The 26,525-nt window shown below is 38.3% G+C and overlaps 2 protein-coding genes across 13 annotated transcripts in view; one reads left to right on the forward strand and one right to left on the reverse strand.

Annotated features, from left to right (window-relative positions):
• Nucleotides 1–8,786, forward strand: part of tex10 (testis expressed 10) — a 100,699-nt gene extending 91,913 nt beyond the window's left edge. For all 3 annotated transcript variants that reach the window (XM_043690025.1, XM_043690023.1, XM_043690024.1), the window contains exon 15: nt 7,970–8,786. In XM_043690025.1, coding sequence (XP_043545960.1) covers nt 7,970–8,083 — 114 coding nt within the window. In that variant the 3' untranslated portion in view covers nt 8,084–8,786. The remainder of the gene's footprint in view (nt 1–7,969) is intronic.
• Nucleotides 8,787–11,772: 2,986 nt separating this feature from the next.
• invs (inversin) overlaps nt 11,773–26,525 on the reverse strand; it is a 277,037-nt gene continuing 262,284 nt past the window's right edge. For all 10 annotated transcript variants that reach the window (XM_043690031.1, XM_043690027.1, XM_043690029.1 and 7 more), the window contains one exon: nt 11,773–11,957. In XM_043690031.1, the coding sequence (XP_043545966.1) occupies nt 11,842–11,957 (116 nt within the window). In that variant the 3' untranslated portion in view covers nt 11,773–11,841. The remainder of the gene's footprint in view (nt 11,958–26,525) is intronic.

Consider the following 26,525-nt stretch of genomic DNA (forward strand, 5'->3'; position numbering starts at 1 on the left):
GAGTCACTGTCAATTGCACTAAAGTCCATTCTTAAGTTGTTAATTATATCATTTGAAATATTTGTTTTTCTTCTAGGTGAGCAACTATGCTTAGTCACTAATTGACATTTTATGATTTTCCTTTCATTTTATGATTTTCCTTTCCTCTACTATCTCATCCCTTTGAATGTTCCATTCTGATCATCATGCTAACAGTTTTACACTCAGTGTGGTGCTGAGAAAGGCCACTTTTTTTATCTAAAATATTTGCAATTTCTGTTCCTCTAGCTTTCATTAGCTTTTTTTTAAAATAGATTCTTTCTACATTGTTACAGTTTGTTCTTTACAGCTGACATTGTCAAAGTGCATTCTCAATAAGCTGCTGAAAATAATTGAAACAAATTTTTACATGATATTTAATCTGAAGTTTGTAATTTGACGTTTTCAATCAATCTGATCATTGAAAAAGATATCTCATTATAACTCCACCAGACGAAACAGCAAAGTTTACAACACAGAAGAAGACTATTTGACTCATTATGTCTCATCCATCTGAAGAGCTATCTAATCTTATTCCTAATCTTTCACCTCTTGTTCTGTAGTGTTTTAGGGGGTTACGACACATCCGGTGCATATCCAGGTGTTCTTTTAACACAATAAGAGTTCCTGTCTTTACCACTCATTCAGACAGTGAGTTCCATATTCGTGTCAACCTTTGGTCGAAAGAGCTACTTTTCAACCCTGCCCTTTTCCGTTATTGATTGTTTTAAATCTATGTCTCAGGTCATAACCTTCCTGAAAAGGGATTCAGGTCCTTCCTACCCAGTGTATCTTGGCCCCCTCATAATTTGATGCACTTCAATTAAATCTCCCATCACCCTTCTTTGTTCTTAAGAAATCAACAGTAGTCGATCTGGTGTTGTCATGTGGTTGCTCAAGTTATACGCAATACTGTAGCTATGGTTTATCTGGTGTTCAATACATGATCCCAGAATTGTTAGAGTAGAAGGAGATCTGTTGTGTTCTACAATCTCACTTGGTATCAGACACACATCCCCCTCACTTCTCTCGTAAATTTATTTTTTTTTCCTCTTTCAGCTAATTATCCAATTCTCTTTGGAAAGCTCTGATTGAATTTGCCTCCTCCACAATTTCAAGCAGTGCATTCCAGATTCTAATTACCTGTTGCCTAATTACTTGTTTACTGATGTTACCATTGCTTCTTTTTGTCAATCAACTTAAATCTATGTCCTCTAGTTCTTGATTCTTTTACTCATAAGTTTCTCTTCTGATTTTGAACACTTGTATCAAATCTTATCTCAGTCATTCTAAGGATGCACATTACATGCCTTATTTGTGGGAAGAAAGTGAGGACTGCAGATGCTGTAGATCAGAGCTGATAATCTGTTGCCGGAAAAGCGCAGCAGGTCAGGCAGCATCCAAGGAGCAGGAGAATCGACGTTTCGGGCATGAGCCCTTCTTCAGGAATGAGGAAAGTCTTTTTTTGTGGAACCATTTTCATAAACGTTCTCTGCGTCTGCTCTAATTCCTTCATGTTCTTTCTAAAGCCTGGTGTCTAATATTAGTTGAGGATGAATCAGTATTTTACATAGATTTGCTATAACTTCCTTGGCTTTGTAGTCTTTTCTTTATAATACATAGGATCCCATTTGTTTTACTAAGAGATTCCTCAGTTTGTCTTGCCGCCAGTAGTGATATTTGCACAAGTGCTCCAGGTTCACCCCCACCTTTAAAATTGTACCTTTCAGATTAAATTGCCTCCTTGTTTTTCATGCCAAAATGCATCACTACACATTAAAACTTCATATGGCATTTCTCCACCTATTTCCTCAGCTGTTGATGTCCTTTGAAGTTTTTTGTGTCATCCATAAACCATGAAAATTGTGCCCTGTGTGCCCCAGCCTAGGTTATTAAATAGATGAAGGAAAGTCATAATTCTCATACCAACTCCTGAGAAACCTTGCTGTATGACTTCTGCTTTCAGTCTGAGCAGGAGAAAAAATCACCACTATAATCTGTTTCTTGTCACTCTGTCAGTGTTAAATTTGTTAAACTACTGGACCATTTCCATGGGCCGTGGGTAGTGACTTTGCTGACAAGTCTGTTATGTGGCTATTTTATTAAATGCTTTTTGGAGGTCCACGTACCTTAAATCAACCACATAACCATTATCATCTAATCTGTACCTTTATCAACAAAAATTAAAACAAGTTGAGTAAATGTAATTTTTTTCCTTAACAAATGAACTGGATTTCCTTCAATCAACACATGTCCAATTGGTTGTTAATTTTGGTATGGATTGACATTGCTAAAGGGGTTCCCACCATTGAAGTTAAATTGACTGACCTTTCGTTACTGGGCTTATCCTTGCACCTTTTTTTGGAACAAATGTGTAACATTTCCAATTCCTCCAGTTCTCTAGCAGCATCCAGTATCTGATGAACGTTAAAGGGTTATGGCCAATGCATCTGCATTTTCTCTTACTTTCACCAGTATTCGCATGTCCAACCCTTCTGATCCTGGTGGCCAACGTTAAACACTATCATCGCTTCATTCTTTTCAGCCCACCCAGTCTCTTAGCTATCATTTATCATATGACTTGGCCACAGCTTCCTTGGTAAAGAAAGATGGCAAATATTCTTTCGGCATTTGGGTTTATGGTCTCTGCCTTCATGGAAATAAATGACTTCCAAAAGGTGTATATTAAATAATGGGCCTATAAGCAACTTTTGGCCACTAATTGGCCCTACTCTTCCCACCTCCTTGTTACTTAAATGCCTACAGAAGACTTTAGATCTACTTTTATTTTAGATGTCAGTATTGGCTCATTTTGTCATGTTTTTCACTCCTCCAGTGAAATTTCTATATTCTGCTTGGTTCTCACTTTAATTATCAACCTGGCACCTGTGATATGCCCCTCTTTATCTGCTTCATCATCTCTCCATGAGAATACCATCTTTCATTGTTTCTCTTTCCTTTCCACCTTGTGGGAATACACCTTGTCTACTTGAACTGTCTGTTTAAGGGTAACAAATTGTACTGTTACAGTCTTGTCTACCATTTCTAGCATAATCGACCTGCTCTTTATACTGTTTGCCTTAGTAAATAAAGGAAAGTATTCCTTCTTAGCCACTTTATCCAGCTGCTGTGTTATCTCGGGGATCAGCAAATTTGTGGTCACATTTCCACTGTTCCTTTTACGCTTCTCAGGATCCCACCATTTGTTATGCATTCCTTTGTTTTGTATGATTTCTGTAAATGACCATCTCCAACAAGAAAGAGATTAACCAACTCTCCCTGAATTCAGTGGCATTGCCATTGCTGATTCCCACTATATCAATGCCCTGTGCTTTACCATTGATCAGAAATTTAACTGGATCAGCCATGTAAATACAATAGCAGGTTAGAGATTGTAAATTCTGCAGCAAGTAACTCACCACCTGACTCCAAAGGTTTGTCTACCATGTACAAAGTGTAAGTCAAGAGTCTGATGAAATACTCTTCATTTGCTTAGATGGGTGCAACTCCAATAACACTCAAGACACTTGAAACCTGTTGGACAAAGCCACGTGTTTCATTTGCAGCATGCCCACTACCTTCAACATTTCCATCCTGTACTAGCAACACGTAGTGGTGTGTACCATAACGAAAATACATGGCAGCAACTTACCAATGCTTCATCAACTGCACCTTCCAAAATTATGTCCTTTACCACCTAGAAGGACAAGGGTAGCAGATACGTGGAATTGGGGGCAAGTTCACTAATGAAGCAACTGAAGACGTTGTGCCTTGAACACAACTCTGGGAAACTCTTGCACTGAGATGATTGACCTTCAAGAACCACAACTGTCTTCCTTTATCATATTACCTCTCCATTTTCTTTCCCTTGGTGAAAGAGCCCCGCCTGTTCAATATTTCATGATAGGTATAATCTTTAAATTTTGGTAAGATTCTTGTAAACCTTTTCTTGCACTTCCTTTATTGTCTCCACTTTTTTTTTAATAATAGAGACCAGAAACTGTGGTTTCAAATATTCTTTGATTTTCTGTACAAGTTTGCTGTAACATTTGTAGGAGCATAAGAAATAGAAATAGAGGATGACCAAACAGCTTGTTAAAATTGTTTCACCATTTAGTATCATGGCTAATTTATGTTAATTTACTTTTCCATATTATCCCAGCATCGACTGAATCCCTTTATTTCCAAAATTCTGTCAGTCTCCATCAGAAATATCTTTATGTATACGTTCATGATCCTAGCATGTCTGTTACATAAGTACTGTAACAACACAAATAAAAGCAAAATACTAAGATTCTAGAAATCTGAAACAAAAACAAGTGCTCGCAAAACTCAGCAGGTCTGGCAGCATCAGTGGAGAAGCAAACTTGGGAACCGGACTCAAAACATTAACTCTGTTTTCTATCTCCCACCTGGACTTGAAACATTAACTTTGTTTCTCTCTCCACCGATGCTGCAAGAAATTTGCTGAGTTTCTCCAGCAAATTCTATTTTTATCTCAGCATCTTGTTTAGCCTTGGCAATGGGCAAGTTTTTAGAACTGATACCCCAAGGCAAATTCAACAGTCACTTGGAGAAGTGTAGATCAGTTTAAACAAAACACGATGGATTGAAAGAAAATCGCAATGAAATAACTTTTTAAGAATTTAATGCTATGTGGTGTATTAAGTTCTAAAAGTCTGATAAAATGCCATGTTAGACTTGTCAGTGAGATTGAGGACAGTTGTAGTATACATACAAAATTGCCTAAGTGACAGGAAGTGTTGTCGTGAGCAGTGGATTTTGTATTAAGCAAAGTATCCAGTGGGGTTTCCCAAATGTTAGTACTGTTACCACAGCTTTTTGTGAAACGTATTAATGACTTAAGAAAACTTGCAAAATTTTCTATTAAGTGCCCTGCTCATGAAGGCGGATGGTGATTGCTTTAATTATGCCATGGATAGACTGATGAAATGGAAGGGAGACTAGATGTAATTTGATGCTGAAAAGTGTGAAGTGATAGAAGAGACAATGAAAAAATGGGTGCAGCTCTGAAGTGGTGGCAGCAACAGATACAATTGAGAAGTTATCTCTGCATATATCATTAAAGGTGGCAGGGAGGTTGAGAAAACATTTCCAAAAACATAAAGGTCTCTAGGTTTTGGAGAGGGGCTGAATGGACTTTTCTTAAGGAGAGCAACGTGGGATTGGCAGGCACTCTCTGTGCTATAATTCTATGCCTTTCCATTTGTTTGAATGCTGAGTGTTTTGATCGGGGCAAAGTAATTTTTCTCTGCTTGGGGCTCTTTTTGAGATTTCCCTAAGGCTTACTTTCATGATTTTTGGCAGCTATCTTTTGGTTTTCAAGGTTTTCTTTTAGGGCAAAGTCCACATTCAAGAAATGCTGGGCCTGGTGACCAAGAATTTGAAACAATTCGTTTTCCTTTAATGACTGCCTGCCCGCCCCCCCAACCGTCCATCCCAACCCCAATGTCACTGAAGATTGATTTTAAAGAAAACTGCAGGATTGCATAAGACTAGAAAGTTGGGTTCTTTTGGGTCAATTAATCACCTAACGTTTTCCACACTTCAAAATATTTCTTAAAAAGGAATACTTGTGCACAACAATAACCAAGAAAGCTTGTATGCAGGCAAGCATTCCTCGAGCAAAAACAATGGCAACAAAAGTAAACTGGATTTTCCTAACAATATTTTATCTCTGTTATCACACTTTAAACTTTACTTCCAAATAACTTATTGGACAAATATAAAAGAGGCAGGAAACCATTGAAAAGATTTATTTTTATTTCAGTGGTGGTTTCTAAATTTAAACCCTCCCCCGGACCTGGCTTTTTAAAATTAATTATAAAGGTCAGGAAATGATAAGTATCTGGGAGACATAATTAACATAAACTGCAAGTGAGTAATGTTACCTGTTGCCCAAGTCTTCTTTTCCTCTTTCGTTGAATGGATGAGTCGCAATAATTTGTTGAGAAGGGCACTGTTAATTTATAAATAGCTTAAACAGAATCTGCTCAATTACTACTTTCCAGCACTTGCCAGAAACACTATCTTCCTCCCATTTTCTCCCGTAATAAAAACACACAGCTCCAAAAGGATTGCTTATTACAAAAATTAAAGGAGGAAATAGTTTTAACTATTCATTGACTCTCAAGTTGTAAGGTTCTAGTCTGGATAATTGTATCTGACTCTTTGAGGGGGTGGGGTGAGCTTCCTTTCTTGAATTATCTGTTTTCTTTTTCACTGCTTACTTGCCTTCATTTTGAGGATGAATTCGCATATTGCCCACATGTATTTTGTCCTGTGTTCTTGATGATGCACTGGTATAGTGAAGCGTGGAAAACTGACAGCAACTTCATGTTTCTACAAGTAATTGCATACTCTTATCTGCTGGTTGTTACTGTCAGTTACGTTTTGATAATGGTGAGTTCTGATGTCTCTCCATTATTTTTGTATCAAAATATGGGTCAGTAGTCTCTTGTGAAATGCATTCAGAACTCCAAACGTTCTAAACTATGGCAAGAATAGTTCACTACATAAGGATTTTTAATCAGAGGGGTTCATATTAAATATTCAGCTTTTGTAAAAACAGTTGACTTGGAGCCACATGCAAAAATTACATATTAATATATTACATATTAATATATATATTCATAAAAATTGCAGTTTAAAATGGAAAAACAATAATCTTGTTTACAAACATGGAGCTATCATGACATTGTGCAAGTGATTTGACAGGGACTTGTCTCTGCCACTGACATGAGAACATTTTTACACCAGTGTAGTTTACTGAATTGTTTTTATCAGTGATTTTGTAGTCTTAAAACTTTGAGGATTTTCACATTCTTTCATAGATAAATGGAAGGCATTTGCTTATTTACCTTCCCACTGTCATTGCCAATAAAATATTTCCGTGCCAATGAATAGTGAGTGGAGAGAATTCTTTCCTATTCCACTGTGTAATATTAACTGCATAAGCTTTGTCTCACTTTTTATGTTAATGCCTTGCAGCAAGTCATGTAGAAGTTAGAAATATATTTATTAACATTCACGGCTTAGTGCCTGGAAGACTGTCAAGTCTAACTGTGAGGTACATTTGTTAGCATTATGCAAGTGACTAACAAAGTGTTTTTTTAATATCTAATTTAGCAATAATTTGAATTCACCTTTATGATTTATGTGCATCAGAGGTTAGATGACATAGCTGTTAGTGATCCGTGCCTTCGGCAACTACTACTTAGCTCTTAAAATCGGGTTTCATTTGATGGAGGAGAAAGTGATGAGTGGATCTTATTTTCAACAACTGGTGAGGATCACAGTTGCCTCTTATTTCAAAGGCTTTTGTCTGTCTTAAATTTGAAGCAGAAAGGTTTTACTGGTATCAATTTAGCAACTTGTGACTGGGAGACAGGAGGCAAGAGAAAGTATGATTTTTCTTTTTAACATTTTGTTGTGTACGTTTTTAAAAATAGATTTATTCGTGAATATTGCTTCTTGTATCCAGAGATTCTGAATTTATTTTTAAAAAGCAAAGATTATCTTGGCTGACTGGGGTGAGTTACTTCCTCTTTCTCTGTGGTGATAAGTACCTGTACGCAGAAAAAGACTGGGCAGTTGAGTAACTTGCTCCTAGGAATTGGTTGTAAATGGTTTGATTAGGTGGTTATTCCCTTAACAAATTGGTAGATAATATGGTGATTTAGCTGGAGGTATAACCCCATGTCAGTCTACACAAAATGACCTGGTTGCACTGCTCTACTTGCCCAATGTTCAGTACAGATAGAAATCTGAGACCCAAGGTGAAATTACCATCATCAACTGCCCTTTTTCACTATTTACCAAAAATATGTAGCCTACATAGAACAGAATAAAACTGGATGTGATGGGTTTGAAAAAGTGCTGAGTGAAAGACAAAAGTTTGGCTTTTCTGACTTTTCATATTTTTTTTCAGAACTTCAAAGCTGAAGATTTCCAAGAGCAGTGGTTAATTGACCTTCATTATTGCTTCAGACTCTACCTTACAACACAGCACAGAAATTCAGCTAATTTCACAGTGACCTATTGAAATGCAAGAAATTCAGTAAAATATTGGTACTTGCTCTTAAGAAATGCTACATCAGAGAACAATTAGAAATGGGGTCTTGCGGCTCTATAACTTTACAAACATATGGAATAAGATACTGTATGCTCCGCTGTTGCTCAGGATAGAAATCTTTAGCTTGAAACCATAGGGATAGCAATGGTTCATTTGTTCTATACTGAAGTTTAGATTTATTCATTAGTTGAGAGTGATGTAGCATTTTTCAAGATTAATGCATTTTTATTCTGTAAGTATGCATGGAGAGTATTCTATACTCTTATTATTCACAGGAAATTTCTGTTTGCAATAATATTTCCAGACTGTCCTCAGTGAAAGTGTAAAGATTTTGATAAACCTGCAGAACTGTCTTTTCATTGTGGTTTTTTGAGAACCAATTGCACGTGTGCCTAAAAATGTCTCTTAGCTACTTTCAAACTTGTTTCTGTCTCTTTGACCAAAGTCACTTTTGTCACATTCCATTTATACTTCAGTGGTGACAGAAAAACTTAGTTTTCTTTGTAAAGATGCAACTTGATTCTTTCTAGAATTTTCAATTGTGAATCTTGATTATGTATCCTTTCACTAATCAATCTATATGACAGCTCCTTTTTAATGGCAAAATATTTACTTGTTTTTGTTTGTGATCATGTATTTTGTTACAGAAATAAAAAAAAATCTTTATTGACAATGTATATATTCATTTAATAAAATCTATAAAAATAACTTTTAATAATGAGGCATTTCTGATACAAAAAAGTTGTCTTAACAGAACAATAATAAATATTTCCAGATACAGTTAAATATAGATGAAATAGATCTATAACTATTATGATGGACAGCAAGTCATGTAAGTTGTGGAGTACCACTAAATAAGTTGTGTACTGTGAATGTAACATTCATTCTATTTGCATGAATCAAAGCTGCTTGCTACATAATAGCCATATTTGGATATTTGTTTCCAAACTTGAAGCATAATATTGTACATTTTAGTGCTTGCAAGTGAGTGGTTAGGTAATATTTATTTATATATATATTTCATTGTTTTACAGTATTGATATATTGGTTAAGTATAATTTAATGTGAATTATCCAGTTGTGTGGATTAGGCAATTTTAATAAAACAGTGATGGTTTTAATTTAAATTTACAAATAACTGTAATTAAAAGTAGCCTGATATAAATGAAGGTACAACATTATTTTATCCTAACACATAATAGATTTTACCCCACTGCTGGAGAGGTTCAATGGAAATGTATTGTATCTATTGCTAGGTTTGTATACTATCAGCAAGATGCACTGCAGTAACTTCCAAACCGGTGATTGCTACCAGCTAGGAGGACAGTAGATGTAAAAAAAACACCATACCTGCAAGTTCCCCTCCAACTACACATCGTCCTGATTTGGAGCTATGTTGCTGTTTCTTAACTGTAACTTAAAAATCGTGTAACTCACTCCCTGTCAGCACTGTTGTGGGTTTCACCACCACTTTCTCTAGGTCAACTACGGATGTGCCATATTCCCCACATCCCATGATTGGGGAAGAGAAGTGTTGATTATTACTATATTAAAAAAAATGGGGGGGGGGGGAGAACCAGTTGTTTAAAGGATGGCAATGATTACATTTATATAATCACTACATACTCCTCTTTCAGTTGTGTGATTTTGGTCTAATTTCTTCTGAGTTATGGGTGGCCATAAATATTTATTTGCTTCAAATAAACTCCTGTGTTCTATGGCAATGAATGGAATAAGTATACATTTTAAATTTATGTATTCTATTATACTTTTCTAATACTCAACTATTATGTTTGTCTCACTGTTTGATTTGAGTGTCTTAACATTAATGAATTGCTTACATAATCAATTGGATATAGTCCAGTTAATTGTTTCAGTTAAAGTAACAGTACAAGTTTGAATTAGCATTAAGTTGATGAAGATTAGCAGAATACAAAGAACCAATAAGGTGTGGAATTAAAAGTTGCAATGGGCCTACAGCTAAATTTAAGGGGCTAAAATGTACTTAAATTGATCACCTTTTTAAAAAATATCATAGCTGAATTTAACAAAGTTATTGAAACCTCTTGCATGCAACATGAATTCGTGGACACTTGATCTGTGAAAATATCTCTGTTTACAGAATATGTCTGCCAATGTACGGAGGAATGAAAGAGGATGACCATTTATCAGAAGTAGGAAGTAAGTAGGTCTCTGCCTACTTACTTCCTAGTAGCTTAAAAGACAGATGTAAGAATAGAGATGATTTTCTGTTTGATTTAACAATTACACAAAAAAAAATCTAGAATTATCACTGTGATGAAAGTGGCTAGTGAAATATAATTGGAGATGATTCCTGAAACATGGAAAACATTGCTTAGGAAAAGATTACAGCAAACACTAATGTTGGACAATTTTTAATAAATTTTAGTAGAGAAAGGAATGAGAAAGTTTGGGCAGGTAAATTTTTAGATGCTCTAGCAAACAGGACCGAGATTTCATCCTGAAAGCTGTAAATATTTTTAGACTTAGGGAAAAAAAAATGAAGTTATAAAAGTAATGTGTTGGAGATTAAAATACATGAAATTACTAATCAGATGTAGTGAGCTGCATGTTAAATGCATAATAGTTTTCACTATAAGGGACCTGTTTAGTCCAGGTAGATCAAAATATACAGTATCTTAGCTGTGAAAATTTGAAGTAACGAGAGCAACAAACAGGTTAGTGGACTGGTTAACGTATTACAACTGGAGGTGAAATATTTTGGAAACAAAAACTAGAGAAAGTAAAGTTTAGTGCTAAAACTTTCAAATGAGAACCTGAGCAGAAATCTTTGTTTTCATAAATAGAGGTGTAATATCTAAAAGCAGAGAGAACAAATATCTGTTTAGGCTTCAATAAAATTTGTATTAAGTCTTTCCGGCCATGAAACTGTTGAGGTTGTGCAGGTGGAATACAAAAGAGGGGTAGAGAGGCAAAGAGACAAGGGAAACTAGCTGTTACGTAGATTAGAAGAAACCAGATAGGTGTCCAAAATCATGAAAGCTGTTGAAAATGGTAATAAGGAAAACAGTTGTCAAGTTACCACACAATTAGAAATTAAGGAAGATAAATTGTTGTCCAACATAAAATCATTATGGACTGAAGGGACGTAAGGGTTTACAAAGATTGCTGCCATCCCAGAATCCATGTAGTTTTATAAGTTTTAAATGTAAAAATTATGATTTTTAATTGGTGTGGGAAAATGACAGCGTAATGGAAATGTGTGGATACCACAGAGTTGACACTGGCATAACGGGTCAAGATTAGGGTGGTGCTGGAAAAGCACAGCAGGTCAGGTAGCATCCGAGGAGCAGGAAAAAGCCGATGAAGGGCTTTTGCCTGAAACGTCTATTTTTCCTGCTCCTTGGATGCTGCCTGACCTGCTGTGCTTTTCTAGCACCACTCCAATCTTGACTCTAATCTCCAGTATCTGTAGTACCCAATTCTGCCTATTAGCATAATGGAGTGCAACAGCAACCGCCATTAATGTAACAACTCTAAGAGGATTTAACAGAGTATTTTTCATATTCTTTGGCATTGTTTAATACCTGTAATCTATAACCTAGTTTTAAAGTCTTAAGAACATTTGCCCAAATGTACTTGACAGCTTAAGCCTCAGTGAAGTGCATAGGGCACGAGTACAATTCCATGAACCGACTTTGGTACATTTTCATGATGTACGTATTGGTTACAGTCCTGCGCCATAACTTATTCCTTTGGTCTAGCTTTGTAGGTCTTTGCTGAAGTGTGTGGTCTCATGTTGTAGGAGAACTGTTTGGAATTTCCAGTGTTTCCCAGGAGCTGAACATGCTGAAGTTTACTCACTGTGGATAAAAGCAGACATGTAAAAACATAACTTACTGATTGTATAAATATGTTTCTACTTAATCATCTGTTTTGTTACCATTATTTCATGATTTAGGATATTGCTGTTTATATACTTGGCAACAGAGAGGGTCCCTCTGGTGCAGTAGTAGTATCTACCATTGAGCCAGAAGGCCTGGGTTTAAACACTCACCTGTTGCAAAAGTGTGTAATATCATCTCTGAGCAGATTGATTAGAAGAAAAATCTATATTTGGCAATGGAAGTACAAACATTGCTTGTGTAAGTATGTTTAAGTCAGAGGACAAATAAGATAACCTTCTAGTCTTTCAGTGGCCTCTTGATAAACTGCTTCCAAATTCTAGCTCTTAATGTGTAGGCTAGGTTTTAAAATGTAATGAATATTTCTGCTTCTACATTCTTTTTGGACCATCTTGTTGAAAACATATTCTCAACTGTGCCCCCCTCCCCAGTACTTTTACTGATCACTGTTCATGGCCAGGTGACTGATCCCTCTTAAAAGGGATATAAATGCATTCTATCTTCCCAATCCAGGCACCTCAGTTCTGAAGAAAATACTCCCAACTTAACTAAATGTATTGTATAGCTAAAATTCGCAATATTTGGTTTAAATTTCAGAATTTTTCTCTGTATCCTTGTCTGACTACAGCCTGTACTGAAGAATAAAAAGTGTACACTATACTTCATCCAAGCATCAACTAGGATTTTATGCAGTTCCAACATATCATCCCTGTTATATCTAAAAGGAAGTGTTGACATTTCTGGTCTGCTTCCTTTAAGTCAGCATCCTAGCATTCAAACAGATGTCATTAGTTCATTCTCTAAACTTGCATAAAACCCTGCTTCAACCTCTACTTGTAGCACTGCATGCAGTTCTAGATGCTGCACATTAGAATATATGGGAATACTTTAGATGGAGTATGAGAAGCTTCATTAGAATGGTCCTCCAGACAAGGAACTTCAATTTTGTAGACTCACTGAAGAAATTGAGACAGTTCTCTGTGGAAAAGAGATTGAAAGATTTGATAGAGGTATTCAAGAGTGTTCTGGACAGAGTAGATAAGTATAATTTCTCACTGGTGGCAGAATTGAGAATAAAAAAGCACAGATTTAAGATAATTTACAAAACAAACACGGGAGCAGAAGGCTTTTCAAGCAGAGTGTGTTTAAAGTTCTGGACTGCAATCCCTGAGAATGTGGATTCTGGTTCAGATGAGGCATTTGACAGCAACTTTTATTATTATATGAGAAGGATGTACATGGGAGAAGGGAGAGCAATGGACCAAAGTATATTGCTCAGTTGGATAACCCATACAGTCACGATTATTAGAATAGTCTCTTCCTGAGTTAGAACAACTGTGATTCTGTGATTTCCCATCCTGATGCAACACAATATCTGCAATCCAGCTCAACAGCTTTGATGTGAAGTTTCTCCCAACTTCTTTTTTCCCAGTGGTGCTTTGCCATTGCCTTCCACTCTTGGGACCTGTCTTTTTGCCCTAGTCCTAAGTCTATCTCAGCTGGAATCGAATTTTAACTTATGGTCTTGGCATCATTCTGAATCACACATTAGCAAACTAACTAACTGAGCCAACCTGCCTTTCCATCAGTAGGAGCTAGTTTCAGATTTTTCCTTTGTGTGTGGTGACCAGAGCAATGCTTGATCAGCAAAGGTCAAAGTGATACCACAGGCAGATCTTAGGGTCACTGAAACTTTCTTTAAAGATGTGGATAACTCAAAAGAAGTATTGAAGAGACCATCTTTAATTAAGCCTTGAAAAGCAAATCCAGTGTTACAAAATTGAGGCAAAAGAAGTTCCAGATTGCTAAAAATGGATCTCTAATGAGGAGATAAAAGACTTCCTCATAAATCTGCCGAAGAAGAGTGGATGGTTATTCACATAGTGATATCACCCTGATATTATAAAGAGAGAGTGCAGGTATCAAATTAAGTTCCTATAGTAGGGCATAGAAAATGTAAGCATTGAGATATAGCATTTTCCCTGGTCATATCTCCATATGGATTTTACGCAATCCTGTAAAACATGTCAGACTGTGAGAAAACCTCCACCGATTGGGAACATTACTATCTATACCAGTTTTTGAAGACCTACTGCTGCCAAAAACTAAATCAGGATAACGTGGTATCCTTATAATTATGGATGTAACTTGTTTCCAGAACTCCTTCCTACAGTTAAAGTAGTGTAACAACAAACATCAATTTTTCACTCAGTATAAACTGCTGATTGATCAAATTGTATTTCAATGTTCCAACTTTACACCACAGTATACCTGCACAGTTACTGCCTTTGCTGTTTGCATTCATGTATCGCTGGACATCAGAGTGCGTCTGGGAAAATTAACAGTGAATTTCACAACTAATCTTGGAGGAATTGTTTGGGCGAAGTTCACAGCACAGAAACAGATGAGTGAATTGTTTTAAGTGTGGCCTACAGAACGTCTACAGAAGTGAGTAGAGTGGGTTCTTTCTTGATTATATGTTTTTTGAAATATGGCTCTTGATTAAACCTAAAATATAAGCCATAACTATTGGGCAGTGTTTTGTAGAGGAATAAGATGGTGTTATTTTCTGGGTCTGTAGATTGTGAAGGAGCAAAAATGGCCTTTAGTAGAGTGATACGCACTTCTTGTCAGATGTGGGCGTTTAAAGAGAGTTTAAGGGTTACTGCGGATTATATCTGCAATAAATGCTGGTGGTTGTGAATCCTATCTGATCGAATGGATCAGCTGGAGAGACAGTTAGAGTCTATGAGAAGTTTGCAACAGCAACAGTATGTGATGGATGGCAGGTATAGGAAGGGGAAAGTCTCAGATACAGTCACATAGATGGGTTAACTCCAGGAAGGGTAAGAGAGGTAGGCAGCTAGTGCAGGAGTCTTTTGTGGATATACCCATTTCAAACAAGTGTGCTGTTTTGGAAAATGTAGGGGGTGATCAATTCAAAGGGGAATGTAGCACAAACAGCTAAGTTTCTGGTATTGAGACTGGCTCTAATGCAACGAGGGGTGCATCAGGTTCCAAGAGATCAATTGTGATAGGGGACTCTCTAGTCTGAGATACAGACAGACATTTCTGTGGCCAGCAGTGAAAAATCAGAATGTTGTTGCTTCCCTGGTGCCTGGATCAAGGATGTCTTGGAGAGGGTGCAGAATGTTCTCACGGGGGAGAGGGGCTAGCAGGAGGTCATTGTAAGCATTGGAACCAACAACTTGGAAGGGAAAAAGTTGAGATTCTGAAGGGAGATTAGAGAGTTAGGCAGGAATTTAAAAAGGAGGTACTTGAGTAATATCTGGATTACTCCCAGTGCCATGAGCTAGTGAGGGCAGGAATAGGAGGATAGAGCAGATGAATGCATGGCTGAGGAGCTGGTGTATGGGAGAAGGATTCGCATTTTTGGATCATTGGAATCTCTTTTGGGATAGAAATAACCTGTTCAAGAAGGACGGATTGCATCTAAATTGGAAGGGGACTAATATACTGGCATGGAAATTTGCTAGAGCTGCTCAGGAGGATTTAAACGAGTAAGGTGAGTGGGTGGGGGGGGGGGTGCGGGTGGCGTTTTTGATAAGGGATAACATTATAGCTCTATTACAGCTGTACTGAGGGAGGATATTCCTGGAAATACATCTAGGGAAGTTATTTGAGTGGAACTGAGAAAGAAGAAAGGGATGATCACCTTATTGGGATTGTATTATAGACTCCCTAATAGTCAGAGGGATATTGAGAAACAAACTTGTAAGGAGATTTCAGCTATCTGTAAGAATAATAGGGTGGTTATGGTAGGGGATTTTAACTTTCCAAACATAGGCTGGAACTGCCATAGTGTTAAGAGTTTAGATGGAGAGGAATTTAAGTGTGTACAAGAAAATTTTCTGATTCAATATGTGGATGTACCTACTAGAGAAGGTGGAAAACTTGACCTACTCTTGGGAAATAAGGCAGGGGAGATGACTGGGGCTAGCGACCATAATTCTATTAGATTTAAAATAGTGATGGAAAAGGATAGACCAGATCTAAAAGTTGAAGTTCTAAACTGGAGAAAGGCCAATTTTGACGGTATTGGGCAAGAACTTTCAAAAACTGATTGGGGGCAGATGTTCGCAGATAAAGGGACAGCTGGAAAATGGGAAGCCTTCAGAAATGAGATAACGAGAATCCAGAGAAAGTATATTCCTGTCAGGGTGAAAGGGAAGGCTGGTAGGTATAGGGAATGCTGGATGACTAAAGAAATTGAGGGTTTGGTTAAGAAAAAGAAGGAAGCATATGCCAGGTATAGAAAGGATAGATAGAGTGAATCCTTAGAGTATAAAGGAAGTTGGAGTATACTTAAGAAGGAAATCAGGAAGGCAAAATGGGGACATGAGATAGCTTTGGCAAATAGAATTAAGGAGAGTGCAAAGGGTTTTCACAAATACATTAAGGACAAAAGGATAACTAGAGAGAGTATAGGGCCCCTCAAAGATCAGCAAGGTTGCCTTTGTGTGGAGTTGCAGAAAATGGGGAAAATACTAAACGAGTACTTTGCATCAGTGTTTACTGTGGAAAAGGATATGGAAGATATAGAATATAGGGAAATAGATGGTGACACCTTGCAAAATGTCCATATTACAGAGGAGGAACTGCTGGATGTCTTGAAACACATAAAGGTGGATAAATCCCCAGGACCTGATCAGATGTACCCTAGGACTCTCTGGGAAGCTAGAGAAGTGATTGCTGGCTCTCTTGCTGAGATATTTGTATCATCGATTAGTCACAGGTGAGGTGCCGGAAGATTGAAGGTTGACTAACGTGGTGCCACTGTTTAAGAAGAGTGGTAAGGACAAGCCAGGGAAGCATAGACCAGTGAGCCTGACATCAGTGGTGGGCAAGCTGTTGGAGGGAATCCTGAGGGACAGGATGTACACATATTTGGAAAGGCAAATGGCTTTGTGCGTGGGAAATTATGTCTTACAAACTTGATTGAGTTTTTAAAAGTAATAACAAAGAGGATTGAGGAGGGCAGAGCGACAGATGTGATCTATATGGACTTCAATAAGGGGTTCGACAAGGTTCCCCATGGGAGACTGTTTAGCAAGGTTAGATCTCACTGAATACAGGGACAAAATTGCCATTTGGATACAGAACTGGCTCAAAGGTAGAAGACAGAGGGTTGTTTTTCCAGACTGGAGGCCTGAGACCACAAGGATTGGTGTCATTTACATAAATGATTTGGATGCGAGATAAGAGGTAGAGTTCGTAAGTTTGCAGATGACACCAAAATTGGAGGTGCAGTGAACAGTGAAGAAGGTTACCTCAGATTACAACAGGATCTTGATCAGACGGGCCAATGGGCTGAGAAGTGATAGATGGATAGATTCAGATAAATGCAAGGTGCTGTATTTTGGGAAAGCATATCTTAGCAGGACTTATACACTTAATGGTAAGGTCCGAGTGAGTGTTGCTGAACAAAGAGACCTTGGAGTGCAGGTTCATAGCTCCTTGAAAGTGAAGTCGCGGGTAGATAGGATAGTGAAGAAGGTGTTTGGCATGCTTTCTCTTATTGGTCAGAGAGTATTGAGTACAGGAATTGGGAAGCCATGTTGCGGATGTAAGGACATTGGTTAGGCCATTGTTGGAATACTGTGTGCAATTCTGGTCTCCTTCCTATCGGAAAGATGTTGTGAAACTTGAAAGGCTTCAGAAAAGATTTACAAGGATGTTGCCAGGGTTGGAGGATTTGAGCTATTGGCTGAACAGGCTGGATATGTTTTCCCTGGAGTGTTGGAGGCGGAGGGGTGACCTTATAGAGGTTTACAAAATTGTGAGAGGTATGGATAAGATAAATTGACAGTCTTTTCCCTGGGGTCGGGGAGTCCAGAACTAGAAGGCATAGGTTCAGGGTGAGAGGGGAAAGATATAAAAGAGACCTAAAGGGCAACTTTTTCACGCAGAGGGTGGTATGTGTATGGAATGAGCTGCCAGAGGAAGTGGTGGAAGCAGGTACAATTGGAACATTTAAAAGGATTTGGATGGGTATATGAATTGGAGGATATGGGTGTTGGCAGGTGGGACTAAATTGGGTTGGGATATCCGGTCGGCATGGATGGGTTTGACCAAAGGGTCTGTTTCCATGCTGTACATCTCTATGACTCTAATACAGTTGAACACCAAGTCCACAGTATATCAACCATAGGAGGAGCTTTAGAGTGATATCAGACTGAAAGTATGATTGACTGGTTCATAAAGGTTTTTAAGAGGATTAGTAAAATGATCTGATAGACACCTCAAATCGTAGGAAGAACTGTCAGTTTTGTGATATAAATATGTTGGAGCAAATATGGCAGGTTGTAAGAATAGTGGAACATGACAAAGGCAGTGAGCATGAAGCAAAAGGAAATGTAGACCATTCACAAAATGAATCTCTGAAGATCCACTTAGCCTGCCCTGAAATGGTGGGATAGTTAGACACTATATTCTTGTACATTGAGGAAGGACAATGGAAATATTGGGTAACATATTAATCTAATTATAGAAAGAAACCTGTCGAGATAAACAAGGTGTACAATTTTAGTCATCATGGTGTGAAGGACTCAGTATACAAAACTTCATGCTTATTGCCAAAGGCCAGAAAAACAAGCTCAGATGAAAGCAGAGATCCAATAGACATTAGAAAGTCACTTGATTGAACTTAGTCAAAGACCTTCAGATATGAAATCGCTCCTCATCTGTCTTAAATGTGTGAGGGTTTAGTGACCCTCAGGTTCAAGTCAACCACTAGTCATCACTTCAAAATAACAGAGCAGCCCTTTGATCTCTGGTAACTTTATTTTGATTATGCCCTCTGGTACCAGACTTTTCGACAAGCGAAAGTACCTTTCTTCATCTACTGTCAAATCTCCTAAGAATCTTGTATGTTTTAATAACGTTGCTTTGCATTCTTCTATATTCCTATATTACAGGATTGATCCACTCAACCTCTCCTCAAAAGGCAGTCCCTCCACACCTGGGATAAGCTGAGTGAACCTTCTCTGGACAGTCTTTAATGCCAATATATATCTTAACTTTGTTTCTTCCTTTCTATCTTGTTAAGATTCTGTACCTAGGTATTTGCACCTAAGATGGCACCTTGAATGGTGACATTTTACACTTTTCACTGTATTCGAGTACACATGACAATAAAAATCAAAGCAAATATATCTTTCCTTAGATAATTGATCACAATATTCCAACTGTCTTCTAACAAGTGCCTTGCATAGGCTTTTGAGGATGAGTTCATGTAAGTGTGAGTTTTATGGTTTATATCGTGTATGTTTACATGTTTATATCATAGTGAAACATATTTGAAAATGGTGTTTCAGTATGGTATAAACATGTAAACACAAAAATGGTGGAAAAAACGTCTCTGCAAAAGAAGAAACCTTGCAGAACAAGCTGCACAGATCTTTCAGGTTCCTAGAAGAGACATAACTAAGGAAATTGCAGAAATCGATATCCTCAGCTTCCTCTTAAGTTCTGTTTTGTAGGCTGAGTGATGTATATATTTTTAATATTTAAGTTTGGATCTTTACTGTTGAATTAATGACAGATGAAGTTTTTTCTGTGTGAAGAGTTTAATTATTTATCAATATTTCTGTAGCTATAGTGCTTTCTTTAGTTTACCACTGAACAAGGTAAACAATTGTGTCAAGACTTCTACTGGAAAATTCTGGAATTGATGCTTTTTTTTAGGCATAAAGGAAATACCCATAGCTTGGGAAAAAAAGTTTTGGTGTTTAGTCTGGGGAAGTTCCGCAAAAGCTTTTGGTTGTATTGAGCAATTCTCTTGAGAAAGGGAGAAGATACAAACTAGATTACCTTAGAGGAGCTTAGTAATAGTCCCAGGGCAGAAGTGTTTAGATAAAACTCCGTAGAAACTGAGGACATTTAAATTCAACTGTATGAAAGCTCCAGGAATAATCTCTTGGATATTTCACACTGGGACTTGAAGTCACAGATAAATTAAGTGGATTGAGGTGTTGGAGAAAGATTTGTTTTCATCTGGGGTGAAGACTGTACAAAGGGTGTTACTGGATACTGTAGAGATGTTTCTTGGATTGGTAAAGAAAGTTTTTTGGAGCAATAGGATTATGATTTACTGTCAGTTTCAACATCTCTAAAAAGTTTGTTATTTTATCTTCTTTCGTGAAATGAACATCTACTTTATTGTTAAAACCAAATATGCAACATTTTGTGCTTATGTTTCAGTAAGAGACCACCTCATTTTTAAAGAAGTCTTTTTAAAACCATTTCAGGTTGGATGCTTGGCTCAACTGGGATATTTTTCACATTTTTTAAAGAAAAAATTCCAATCTATTTCGGAGTTGTATTATTGTGTGTCCCTTTGGGATTAAGGAGGTACAGTTTCATTCTGCAGAATAACTTAGTTGATAACCAGTTTGACCACTTATTGTAAGAATAAGTTTGCTTATAATAAACACTAGTTGACTGAAGTATGGTGATAGACTCTTCTGTTCTGGATAACAGCAATAAACAGAAATATTTTGACCATTCTGGTGATTAAATAAGACATTTATACTTTTAGTATGGCTTGTGGGGCTTGATTATGGTGTACTCCTCCCATCAGAGTTTAACAATGATATTAAAATCTAGTTCAGATAATAGGCTCCCTTTTTTAAAGCCACTTTAATCCTACTCTTCTGCATTCCTTTTTATTTATTAGAGTTAAAAATACGATAAGATAAAGATGTATAATGCAATATGCCTACCTTGGGCCCATATCCCTTTGCTTAAATTTAAATCTTAAGCGATACAAATTTTTATTAACAATTGCATTGGCATTGACTACTGTTTGAGGAAGAGAGTTCCAAACCTCCACTACTCTTTCCATGTAGAAGTGCTTTGTAACATCTCTCCTGAATGGTCTGGCCCTAATTTTTAGATTATGTCCCTACTTCTCATTATTCAACCACTGGAAATAGTTTATCTACCCTGTCTTTCCCTGATAATATCCTGAAGATCTTGATGAAATCATCCCTTAACGTTCTAAATTCGAGAATAAAGGCCCAATTTGTCTAATCTCTTCTCATTAACTCAACCCCTGAAGTTCAGGTATTATCGTTGTAAGCCTGTGTCGAACTCCCTCCACGGCCAAACATCCTTCCTAAGGTGTACAAAGTTGAAAATCTCACAACACCAGGTTATAGTCCAAAAGGTTTTTTGGGAAGTACTAGCTTTTGGAGTGCTGTTCCTTCATCATGTGCACAACCACCTGATGACGGAGCAGCGCTCTGAAAGCTCGTGCTTCCAAATAAACCGTTGGACTATAACCTGGTGTTGTGAGATTTTCAACTTTGCACACCCCAGTCCAACATTGGCACCTCCAAATCATTTCGAAGGTGTGGTGTCCTAATCTGCTCACAATACTCTGTGGGATCTAATTAGGGTTTTGTATGATTGCAACATTGTACTCCAGCCCTTCAGATTTGAAGAGGAGCATTCCAATAGCCGCCTTGACTATTTTCTGCAACTGTCTGTGGTATTTTAAACAGATATACACCTGAACCCCAGATCTCATTGGACATCCACAGTATTAAATTTTGTACCTTCTAAAAAAATACCCTGATCTATTCTTTCTCGGTCTGAAATGGAATAACCTCACATTTTCTCAAATTAAAATCCATCTGCGACAGCTTTATGCATTCACCTAATCTATCAATATCATGTCATCAACACCGTCTACAATGCTGGGAGGAAGTGAGGGCTGCAGATGTTGGAGATCAGAGTCAAGAGTGTGGTGCTGGAAAAGCACAGCAGGTCAGGCAGCATCCAAAGAGGAGGAGCAGGTAAATGTTCGTATCTATCACATTCTCAGCTACTGCCCGTTTCCATTTATCTCTTAGCACCCCGGCCCATAAGCCTCATTCCTGATGAAGGGCTTCTGCCCAAAACGTTGATTCTCCTGCTCCTTGGATCCTGCTACGCTTTTCCAGTACCACACTCTCGACCACACTGTCCACAATGCTGCCCAATTTTGTGTCATCAGTAAATTTGGATATTTGATTTTTCATGCCATTATCCAATTCCTTAATGAATATTATGATAAATTTGAGGTCTCAAAACATATCCCTGTGGGACACTAGTCAGTTCCTGCCAATTTGAGTACTTACCTATTATTCAAACCTTGTTTCCTGACACTCGACCAATTTCTTATCCATGTCAGTAATTTGCTCTCAATTCTGCAAGCTTCTACCTTAGTTGACAACCGTATATGTGGTTCTTAATGAAAAGCCTTCTGGCAGTCCATATAAACAACATCCATCAACTTACCCCTGTCCACAACCTTTGTCACTTCTTCAAAAAAATTCTGAAGTTTGTCAGGCATGACCTACCTTTCATGAATCCATGCTGACTCTCCCTGAAGTTTGAAGTAATGTTTGAAGTAATCAGTTCTATCCTTGATTATAAATGCCAACAATTTTCCTACCACAGATGTTAGACTAACTGATCTATAATTCGCTTCTTTCCATTGGTCACCCATCTTAATGAGCAGAGTGAGAGAAGCAAATTTCCATTGCAGAGATGGAACTCCTGAATCCAGAGAAATTAGATATGGTAAGGCATTGGTAGGGTGCTCCGAACTCCTTTAACATCAGGTCTCGGGGATGTGTCACTCTTCAGTTCCATTAATTTCCCCGTTATTGATGATTTACTTACGGTCATTGACAATCTCCCCACTCCCAGCCTTGAGGGTGCCAATAGAGATTGTTCTGCTATAACACAACAGCGGAATTTCTCTGCAATCTCGCCTATAGAAAACGCGCTATGGAAAGCTACAGAATTGCGCTGTAGAAGATCACTAATAGAAAATTGCTATACCATTCGGTAGCAAGTTTGCCTTATCCAAACAACATCCACAATTTGTCAATCACATTACAGCCAATTCGCACTGATGAAACACCCGTTATAGCAGAGTGACCTATAGTACTCTTAACCAGCTGCTTTATTTTTATATAACTATAAAATCTCCTCTTATTGTCTTGTTTACTGTGAACAGTCTCCGTTGCCTTACTTAAATCCGAAATTCTAGTATCTGATCTTTGCTTATCTCTTAAGTGCTGCATGAAACTCGATCATGTTATGATCACTATTTGACAAATGCTCATGAACTAGGTCAGTAATTAAATCAGGCTCAATGCTCATGACCAAATCCAATATTGCTGGTCCCTTTGCTGCATTCAAGGCTTACGGCAACAGGAAACTCTCCCATACAGACTAGACGTTCACAACCTTTTTGGTAGGTCTCTCTAAGATTACAATTGCCTATTCATGCCATAGATAGAATACCAGTGTGGAAAACAGGCCCTATGGCCCAACAAGTCCACACTGACCCTCCGAAGAGTACCCTGACTATTGCATTTAACCTACACATCCCTGAACACTATGGGCAATTTACCATGGCCAATTCACCTAACCTGCACATCTTTGGATTGTGGGAGGAAACCCACGCAGACACAGGGAGAATGTGCAAACTCCACATAGGCAGTTGCCCGAGGCTGGAATTGAACCCAGGTCCCTGGCATTGTGAGGCTGCAGTGCTAACCACTCAGCCACTGTGCCACCCTTACTGGTTTGCCTTTGCTACATAGTTGCTTAATTCCAGCATTTATACCTTCTAGAACTTCTAAACTGCTACCAGTTTATAATGTGACACTACTGTTGCTTCTTTACTGTTTGTCAGTTCCACCCAGGTGTCCACTGGGTGCATTCCCCTCTTACATCTTCCCTCGCCATGGACATGATTTTGTAATCAGTAATGCTACTCCACCCGCCTCTGCCATTTTCTCCATCCCTACTGTGCCTAGTTTCCAGTCCTGACCATCCTGCAGCCATGCCTCTGTAATGGCTACAATATCATAGATTCCAATTTGAAGCTGAGCCTGCAGCTCATTTAATTATTCCTTACACTCGGTACATTTGTATAAAAAAAACTAATTCTGGCTACATCCTCTATTCAGTCCTTTAACATCTTTTTATTATTTCTTACTTCTGTACCTACTTTTGGTAGTCTTTCTTGTTCATTAAACTGGCTCTACTTGTTCATCTTATTAACCTCTATCTTCTCCATACATGCTGACCTGCTGCTCCAGTTTCCACCATGTAGTCAAATTAGTTTAAACTTTTCCATTCTGGTGCAACCCGTCCTTTCTGTATAGATCCAACCTGCCATGGAAAAGATACCAATGATCCAGATATCTGAATTCCTTCGTCCTACACCAGCTCTTCAGGCGTGTATTCAACTGTACAATTTTTGTCTTTCTGGTCTCATTAGCATGTGGGATGGGAAGTAATCCCAAGATTACAATCCTGGAAGTCCTGCTTTTCAACTTGCTGCCTAACTTTCTAAACCCTTCCTGCCTGTGTCATTAAGTTCCAGTATGGACCATGACCTCTTGATGTTCACCCTCCCCTTGCAGAATGTCTTGTAGCCACTAAGAGAAACCCTTGACACTGGCACCAGGAAGGCAACACACCATTGTGCAGTGTTGCTTAAGGCCACTGAATGCCTAACTGCGCCCCTGACTCTTTTCATTCTCTTTGAGACGTAAAAAATCGAAACAGATGTAGGCTGTTCGGCCTCTCAAGCCTGTAACACCATTTAACATCACTGATCAATATTCCTCACGCCCACCTTCCTACTCTTTACACACAATTTGTGACTTCCCCTACTAATCTAGAATCTATCTCATTCTTAAATACACACAAGAACTCTGACCCTCAACCCCCAAGACACACAAACATCAGAGAAGAAATTCCTCCTCACCTCCATCTTAAATTGGCATGCCTTTATTCTGAGCCTGTGCCCTGTAGTCTTAGACTAGAAACATCCTCTCAGTCTTCACCCTGTCAAGCCCCTTAAGATCCTATATATCTCAATGAGATCAATCCTCATTGTTATAAACTCTAGAGATCCAAACTTTTAACCTTAGTTAACTTTTTCCTCATCAGACAATCCTCAAGAACCTTCTCTGAACTGCTGCAACGAAATAATAGCATTCCTTAAATAAGGGGATCCATTACAACTAATGTCTTCAATAAGATATCTTGATATGTAACACAAAAATGTGATCTGTAAATGTGCATATACACCAAGTGTCATCAAACAAAATTCTATTTAAATTGAGCCTAGATTCTCTGTTTATCTTTGTAAATGGTACCTTTGTCTTCTGACAAGTTGATTTTGCCAATTTATTTTTAAAAATTCTTTTGACAATAGATGATAACCTTTACACTCTCTTTGTTATTTACTGATCAGAACTTGAGCTTCTGCTGATGTGCAAAACATGACCTTGTTGGATTATGTACATCATGAGCAGGGAAGCATCAGTAAGGGGAGGAGGTGTCATCACCATCGAGCAAAGATTTCTGGCCATCTTAAAAGATTTTTCATCACCATATATATTTATTTACAATAATAAACAAAGAGTGCCACCCCACCCAATACCACAGGATTACAGAGAAATTAAAATTGGATAAGCCTTATCACTGCTAGCTTTCTCGTGCACATTCTGATTACACAGTAATGTCAGCTTCTTCATTCCTTAGACCTAGCTAACCAAAGCAGCATTCAACAATACCTTTGGCCCCTTGCTGCTGACCAGCCCTATCGAAATTAGTCTTGATCTTTGCTGCAAAGGACACAAGAGGACTGGGAAAAATCTCAAAGTACAAGGCTGAAATTCACCAACCCTTTATTTACTGCATTCGCTCATCCCCACTGGGAGCTATCCCAATGCTCTGGCCAGTGCCATTACTCCATTTTACATTGACAACCTTGAGGTAGTGAACCTCTCCATTTCAATGTGTAAGTAATTATGTAAATATAAATAGGTGGATCCTCATAAAAAGACACAATCCGATCACATTCAATATTCTTTGAGCCTGAACACCACCTTCCATGTCTTTTACACACCTGACATCCCGGATCTTGTCATGACATGGATTGATTTCAGAGCAGGCACCCCGTTTTCACCCATTCATAGTCCTCACAATCACCTATGTTGCTTTTCCTCTTCCCTGGCTAACTATCAACTATCCGCCCTTGAGCCCCGCCCCTCCAACCGCCACCAGGACAGAACCCCACTGGTCCTCACCTACCACCCACCAACCTCCATGTACAACATATCATCCGCCGTCATTTCCGCCACCTCCAAACGGACCCCAACACCAGTGATATATTTCCCTCCCCTCCCCTATCAGCGTTCCGAAAAGACCACTCCCTCCGTGACTCCCTCGTCAGGTCCACACTCCCCACCAATCCAACCTCCACTTCCGGCACCTTCCCCTGCAACCGCAAGAAATGCAAAACTTGCGCCCACAAAACTTGCGCCCCTTACTTCCCTCCAAGGCCCCAAGAGACACTTCCATATCCGCCACAAATTCACCTGCACCTCCACACACATCATCTATTGCATCCGCTGCACCTGATGTGGCCTCCTCTATATTGGAGAGACAGGCTGCCTACTTGCGGAACGTTTCAGAGAACACCTC

The sequence above is a fragment of the Chiloscyllium plagiosum genome, chromosome 5, assembly GCF_004010195.1.
Source record: "Chiloscyllium plagiosum isolate BGI_BamShark_2017 chromosome 5, ASM401019v2, whole genome shotgun sequence".
NCBI lineage: Eukaryota > Metazoa > Chordata > Chondrichthyes > Orectolobiformes > Hemiscylliidae > Chiloscyllium > Chiloscyllium plagiosum.